Below are 8,001 nucleotides of genomic sequence, written 5' to 3'. Positions count from 1 at the left end.
AGGAGGGGAGGGGAGAAGAGATGCAAATTACATGTCTTCATATACTTTGATTGGAGATTATTAAATTCTACTCAAGCGATCATTATCGATGAAGATAAAAAAGAGTTCCAGTTCCCTTTAAATATGAAATTACGGTCGCCTGATACATTATAGTCTATTTTATCTCTCTACGTTGAAAGGTATTTCTTACTAACTTCAAATTCTTAGTACTTTGGATTGCCACCAGTGGGTCTCGATTGGTCAAAAAGCTTTTCCCTGCGGCGGATAGAACCGCCGGACGTAATTATCAAGGGGGATATCGAATAGTTTCAAAATGTCTATTTCACGCACAACAGGGACAGCAAACGTTGAACAAAGCAGCGGGTCAAGCGAGAAGGATGATATTACAATAAAACCGAAATTCATTAAACCGAAATTCATCGTCTCTTATTGCGTAGTATACCTGAATGGATTGAAGTCCCTATTTACTATGGAGAAACCACGAAACTCTTCTTGATTGATGTCACCCAATTTATCCGCACTTTCCGGCGTTAACACAGGATCCTCCTTCGTGAATTCCGTATCAAAGTTCAAGGCATCTTTTTCATTTTTCTGAAAATCGCCAGGAACAATTACGTCACACGATCGGCCATCTATTATTGATTACGTAACGAAATAACAAGGCGCGAAACTCACAATTTTAGGTCTGATTGGAGGTTTTATTTTACGCGTTTCGAGAGCTTCCCAATCTAGATATTTGAAAAATGGCTGGACCCTTATGGCACTTTCGCCACCGTCGGCTGCAACACAACCTAATCGCTTGGCAGGATTCTTGGTCATAAAGGCTTTTAAAACAGACTCCGCTTCCGGAGAAACCCACCCTGGAAACACTAAGTCATCCCGTAAGATCGATTCGAACAGATCGTCCTCGTTCTCGGCCTCGAAGGGTGGTTGTCCAGCTACCATTTCGTATAACAAAACACCGAGAGCCCACCAATCAACACTAGCACCATACGGCAATTCTTGGAGTATCTCGGGAGCTATATAGTCCGGCGTACCACAGAATGTCGATGTTGTCGTTTCTCCCTCGATTATATTCTCCTTGCACATTCCGAAGTCCGCCAGTTTACAATGTCCTTCTGCATCCAGCAGTATGTTGTCCAGTTTCAGATCACGGTATATAATATGATTTCTATGCAAGAACTGAAGCGCGAGTATCACTTCCGCTGCGTAGAAACGTGCCCTCGGTTCGTCGAACTTTCGAGCCTTCTGGATATGGAACATCAGATCGCCTGGAACAAGTCGAGAAACGATATAACGCACCGTGCGAATAAATACCCTTTACGTTTTATTTTCAGATTCGCACCTCCTTTCACGTATTCCATAACGAAGAAGAGTCGGTCAGACGTTTGGAAACAACTGTGGATGGCCGTCAGGAAAGGATGTCTCGCCGCGAGGGTTAAAATCCTCTTTTCCGTCATCGTGCAGTCCACGTCGTCGTCTTGAATGATGACACTCTTCTTCAAGATTTTCACGGCGTAAATCTCGTCGGGACTAGCCTTCAGCTCGACCAACATCACTTTACCGAAACTACCCTTACCAAGGACCTTGATAAAATTAAAGTCCTCTAAACCAAATCTTCTTAAATCACTGTTACTTCTATCGTCGTCTTTGGCATAACTGTCCCTGTGGCTCGCCTGTGAACTGTCCGTGCCCATTTCATCAGTCTGTTCCTCTGTCAGTTCGTCCGTCTCCTCCTGATCATCCGAATGTCTTTTCGAGTGTTTTTTGGTCTGGTCATCTTTTGACTCTTTTATCGTTTTTTCCTTCTGTCCTTTCTTCTGCCCCTTTTTCATCCCCTTTTTATCCTTCTTGTAGTTTTTGTCATCTTGATCCTCTTCCTTTTCTGCAATTGTAGGTGTTTGCGGTCGTGAAGATACTCTAATTTTCGGAGCTCTTGATTGCTTGTTTGCGGAGAAATTTATCGTCTTCAGAATTTCGCTCATAGCCTTGGTATTGATACCGCAGCTGTTTGGAACATTCTTTTGACATCGTTTATGAACATTCATGTTACAAGCTGCATGAAAAGAAATACAATGCAATTTAATAAATTTGCTTAGCGAGAGTCTTAGCGGAAAGTGATTGCGCGTTACCTTCGCATTGTAAGCCCTGCTTGAACAAACCGTACAGCAGGGATCCGCAATGGTCACAAAATGTAAACCTTTTATAATTATGAAGCGCAAACCGATGGGGAACGTCTATATTGAAGCGCGCTATTTCTGTGCCTTGGGCCGCCTGTAATCCGGCTGCTGTGCAACCCTAAGTGAAAAATCACAAGCTTAGAAAACAACAACGATAAAATGACGACACCTAGTAGAATAAAATTAAAACCAACGATGATGTATACATGTATGTGCAATTTACCAATTAAAATATTACTTGTAGCCAATTAAAAATTGGAAGATATATTAACACGATTTAAAAAATACAATAATCTCAATAACGTTAATATGTAAATAGCTTATAATATTTTTATTATCACGTCATTGTTAGAAACTGACGAACATACCTCATCTTTCATTCCTGGACACTTGGTTATCACCAACATGTGACATCTCTTGTGGACTACGCAGGTGCATACTGAAACAACAATACGTAAAGTAGCCCCTTAAAAAAAATGCTCACTTCCACGACGGCGACGCCAAGTACAGCACGTCCAAAGCTAGCTGCATGCGTGATGAGACGAATCCGAAAAATTATTTACAGCAGTACCATAAGCGGAAATCAAATTGCGATTCGCATAATTATTATCTTCGACGCGGGATACAGCACAAGTGCTTCGATTACCAAAAAAATGTTACCAAGCTCTAAAGAGATGGCGTTTGGGATTTCTATCGAAGGGCAACATGCAATAAGCCGAGGGACTACTTGGCGACAGTTCTAAATCGTGTCGAAGCAAATGAAATGAAATCAGGAGACCTGGCCATCGTGTTAAGAAACCAAGATCCTTGTATGACTTAACACTGCCACGAGTACTGAAATATCTGATCGTGATGCAGATTAATCACCCGAGGCGGCCATGTGTACTGGTTACGGTGAACAGAGAGGGTGCACGAACTGAACGCGACAGTTGCAACGGAAGTTAACGAAGCGTCAAAGAAGTAAGCCGTTAAATCGACGGATTAAGAGTCTTAATCGTGATTTTTCTCGTCGCTAAAACTAATCGCACGTACACACTCGTAACTACACACACACACATTCATACATAAGGGTGCGGCAAGCGGATACATAACTATAATCTGTTAATAACGGTGTATGTGTCTTCTCACCTTGACACTGATAGCCCTGCTTGCCAAAGCCCCTGAAATATAACAGACAAAACACGTCACATCGTATCCTCGTAATCCCTCCTAAGACACATACGTTTGCCTTCTTCGATCATGCTTAGTCATCATCTATGCTAGACTCCCCTGATTTTTAGGACGATTAAGGACTCGCGCGATGGGAAAGACCGATCAAGTCCTCTCAGAGAGATCCTAGTCAGATATTTAAACCTTCCTATTTTACAAATTGCTTATCGTTCGAAAATATTGCCAATTGGAACGGTATGTTGTGCAAATGCTCCAACCACCTAAACATCCCTCGAGATGGATTCAGCGGATTATATAAAGCGCGTACTCTTGTAAAACCCAAGCATGCAACCCCGCTCAATACAGAGAATTTTATCTCAAACAGCTGTTCTGGAACGTGTGCCCCGGTTGTAGCGATACCAAGCCTGCTCTTTTTCTTTCTTTCTTTCTAATCTGCAACCCGAGTCTCCCGAGTTAGACTAATCATTCGCAATAATTCAGTCTTCAACGCAAACCACTGTTAATTACACACTAGTCGATAGATATCTCCTCTCGGCATTGCTGGTGTGGACAACGATAAGGAGAGACTAAATACCCCAAATCTCATGCAAATTCCTGCAAACCTGCAATTCGATCAATTCGACGTGTGTGCCATTGACTGAATTTTGGCAGATTGTAAATCGTAATCGCGGGTGAAATGTACATCAGGTACAGACATGCTCCCGTTTACCAAAGTATCTCAAGATAGCGCGCGCCCGGCTATCGGAGATAGCGTCAACAAGTATTTGTACGTGGGATCTTAAGCGATGAGAAGCGACGTTTTTGCACGGGCATACGTACCAAATAAAGTCGCGGCAGTGCGAACAAAACGTCGGTTGCCGCAGAAAGGTAGCCATGAATTTGTGCCCATTGATCTGATGTATCCTACGTCGCATCGCCCTCCGACGGTTCAAGGCCTGTTTTTTCTCCTTAAACTCGTGTCGGTCCTTCTTGCCCTTAACGCGACTGTGTTCCCCGCCGCTATATTCCCCATAGAAACTTGGCTGCCGTACTAAAATATTAAATCGAGTTATTAAATCACGTACGCTTATGAGATATTGAGATTTTTCTTACTTGGCGCATTCCACATGGATATTTTTAGTCGCAACTTTCCCTGAGGTTCTAGGTCAACCTGCAACAGGTTTTATTGTCAATTAGTTTCCTAAAATTGCACGCTACGTTTTCGCATACGCGGTCTATACAGTTGGACCTTTCAGATTCGGTTTGACATTATTACGTACAATTCTAACAAAGATATAGACATATTTTTCATCAATTTCTTTTTTTCAGATATCGTGGAATATGATAAAAGGCCAACATTTAATTTCTGCATTAGAAATTTAAAACAAGCAGGTAATTCTTCTTTAAAACAATTTTACACATTTTTAAAGAATTTGCACACTTTTCAATCAAATTATTCTACAATAGAATAATTTTTTTAAGAATTACACTTGTTCGTGGGATGAACAAGAAAGCCGCCTTTTAATGTTACATCTGAACCGAACTGCTATGAATTATAATTTTATTAATTTTAATAACAAATTACATGCGAGTAAAGCTTTAATGTTTATATTTGTCATAAATAAAAAGTGGTTTTTCAATTGCTAATTTTTAATTATAGAAACCCACACCAAAGATCACTGTCGTCGATCAATTCGCTTGTATAATAATAAAGTCTATTGATAAAAATCAAATTTTTATCAATGGAACATAATAATTTCCTGTGACAAAAAGCTCTTTCACACTTTATTTATTTTATCGGGTAACGTCGAACGTCCATTATAAGAAAACAATTAACCTACAGCGGCGCCAAGCTCGATTTTCTAATAATAAACCGTAATGCATTCTATGTTTTAAAATTATTCATTTACTGACTGAATCAATTATTTCGATATTAGTATACAAATGTCTCTAAAATGCTTATAATATTCTGTGCCAAGAACAACGTTTTTCTCAGTGCAGAAATTTAGGCCAGTATTCATAGTCGGATCTTATATTCAAGACTGTCTCAAGATCACCTTTAGATACTCCGTAACCAATAAAATGTCCCGTACGGCATCCTTAGATAAATTCAAGACGGTCTTGAATATAAGATCCGACTATGAATACCGGCCTTAGACACCGTTTCTTAAGTTATTCAATTTTTGAACAAACAAGAGATTCGATCAGCAACAGACGTCGAGATATAAATTCTCTCACAAATCGATTCTGCGCATCAATAGTCGGATATTATCTTTGTATAAATACGCGGAGATAATATCAGCAAATAGTTTATAAAACACTTGATAGATTCTGATGTATTTTAATATACATTTTTAACGTCTCGCACAAACAAAATATTTTGCCTTTCCGATGCCGTCGTCTCAGATGCCTTCACGTGCAAGATAATGAGACAAAAAATTGATGTAGATTGACACAAAACTCATATTTATGTGAGAGAACATTTACATATCTCTTTGATCGGGAATCTCGTTTGTCAAAAAATTGTGTAACTAAAGAATACACCGCCTCGATGTTCTCGTAAAAGAACAAACCTGTTCCGGGAACAGCGTGGTGCACTTTTCGGACGATTATTCTCCCCCGATCAACGTTTTGACATAAAAACAATGTGTAGTTTTTGAAAAAGAGCGCAATTTGCAATATGCTGTTACGCGTCTGATTTTTAAAAGCGACTATGCGTTTCCTCGGCACACTTCATCCCATTGTTCCACGTGTGAAGGTATTTAAGTCTTTGAAAAATGAATAATTACGAGACAAATATTTCGCATTTGGCGTCGAAAAGTGTGTCGAGATAAAATACCTCCTAAACTATCAATTTTCTGTCAACCTTCTTCGAATACTGTTGTAAGCAGAACGACCGCAGGAGTCGAACAAATACAAGACAAAACCGTACAACTTCATTTTTAACAAATATCCGTAATTTTAAAATCTCAGAGGAAGAATTCATTAAATCGCCCCGTTAAAATCTCAGTTCATAGAGACCGCATTAAAAACTTTGTGCTTTTCAACAAGCAGTTTCTTTTACGTCAAAGAGACATCAGCAAACATTATTTAAAAAAAACAGTACAGAGGGACAGAACACGCGAGATGCGCGTGTAGAACAAAATTGAAGGTTTTGTTAGAAATCGACTCGATGCTCTCTGTGCGATAAATAAAAGTGTAGCATTTGTACTCGGAATATAATTTTACACGGAGCAAGATGCTGCAAAGTGCATCTCCATTTATGCCAGTAGAAGAGAGTAATTAGACGCAGTGAAATTCCTCTTTACGCAACACTCGATCTCTAATACAAATCGATTTAGGTGTCGTTCGTACGCTCGGTTACACCAGCCACGGCGACGGGGTATCGGTCCTGTTTTCGTCCGGATTACGTGCTGCCTACAATGCGAGCGAAAGAAGAGGCGAATTAATGCAGGCCGCACCGAGTCCTGCGTTTCATTAACTTGGACTTGGACGTTTGTTTACTTGGCGTTGCGGCAGCGACAACACTGCCGTGTCCCGTTTCTCTCACATCCTGCCTACAACAATGCAAACGAAGAAGGGAGACGGAGAAGCAACCAGGGTTGTATCAGAGCCGATGCAACCTGCCAGCGTGCACGCGTGCGGCACGCGCGGACTGTACGCGCACACTTGTACGCGCGCGCACGCACGCGTGATCGGAGGCCAGCGGAAGACGGGGTAACCGCCGCGACCGCAAACAAGCTCACCCAGAAATCGTTGATCCCGTCGTAGAGGTTCTTGACGATCTCCGTGAACGGGATGTTGCAATTGGCAATGAAATAATCCGGCGGCAGCACCGCGTCGTGGAAGATGGTGAGACCGAGGAAGACCGCCTGCTGCACCTCGTGGATGAAGGACTCGTTCCAGACCGGGTCCGAGGTCTTCAGCTTGGTGGTGGTGCGCGCCAGGTGCAGCTCGTCAACGTCGAGCTGCACGTACGGGTCGAGCGTGGGCTCCTCCTTCTCCTTCCAGAACTTGCGCTGCTTGTCGGTCGCGCGGAGCTTCCTCGCCTCGCAGATCTCGATCTTCATCGTGCCCGAGAACATGGTGAACATCCTCGCGGAGACGACGGGGAGAGCCGGGGACGACGAACCACCCGGTGGGGGAGGGACGAATGACCCGCGCGGATGAAGAGAGAGAGAGAGAGAGAGAGAAAGAGGCCGACAGGCGGGAGGAGCGGAGGGAGGGGGCGAACCCAACGCGCTCCGTCCTCTGCTCGGCCGTCGCGGACGGACAGGTACCAGTTCTCGTGGTGAACGCGCTTATATAGAAAATCGCGCCCACGCTCCTTAACCCTACCTCTTCGCGCGCTCAATCCATCCCTCCGTCTCTCTTTCTCATTTCTCGCCGCCTCTCGCTCCCGCCGCCGTCGTCGCCGCCGCCGCCGCCACCGCAGACGCCGTCGACGCCGCTGCGTCGAGGGGTCTCCTACGCCTATGCCTCCACCTCCTCCTCTTCGTCGTCGTCCTTTCCCTTTCCGTCTCCTCCTCCTCCTCTTCCTCCTCCGCCGCCGCCGCCGCCGCCGCGGGCACTGACGAACGCGGTGCAATTATGAACACTCCGCTGGGCGCTCGCCTTGCGTGCATAACAGGAACCAGCAGCGCGGCCCGCTCGCCGCTTCCGTGATCGCTGA

The 8,001-nt window shown here is 43.6% G+C and overlaps 1 protein-coding gene across 1 annotated transcript in view; it reads right to left on the bottom strand.

Annotated features, from left to right (window-relative positions):
• Positions 1–7,737, bottom strand: part of LOC105559594 (protein kinase C) — a 19,193-nt gene extending 11,456 nt beyond the window's left edge. The window contains exons 1-9 of the mRNA XM_012008004.1: positions 7,076–7,737; positions 4,443–4,500; positions 4,170–4,380; positions 3,309–3,340; positions 2,549–2,619; positions 2,133–2,298; positions 1,346–2,056; positions 676–1,271; positions 443–591 (exon numbers count right to left, since the gene is read on the bottom strand). Of these exons, the coding sequence (XP_011863394.1) occupies positions 443–591; positions 676–1,271; positions 1,346–2,056; positions 2,133–2,298; positions 2,549–2,619; positions 3,309–3,340; positions 4,170–4,380; positions 4,443–4,500; positions 7,076–7,423 (2,342 nt within the window). The 5' untranslated portion in view covers positions 7,424–7,737. The remainder of the gene's footprint in view (positions 1–442; positions 592–675; positions 1,272–1,345; positions 2,057–2,132; positions 2,299–2,548; positions 2,620–3,308; positions 3,341–4,169; positions 4,381–4,442; positions 4,501–7,075) is intronic.
• Between the last annotated feature and the right edge of the window lie 264 nt (positions 7,738–8,001).

This window comes from Vollenhovia emeryi, unplaced genomic scaffold, assembly GCF_000949405.1.
Source record: "Vollenhovia emeryi isolate VEMERY1.0 unplaced genomic scaffold, V.emery_V1.0 DF939262.1, whole genome shotgun sequence".
In the NCBI taxonomy this organism is placed as follows: Eukaryota; Metazoa; Arthropoda; class Insecta; order Hymenoptera; family Formicidae; genus Vollenhovia; species Vollenhovia emeryi.
Note: the sequence above shows the minus strand (reverse complement) of the source record. Positions and strands in the feature narration are given on the sequence as shown.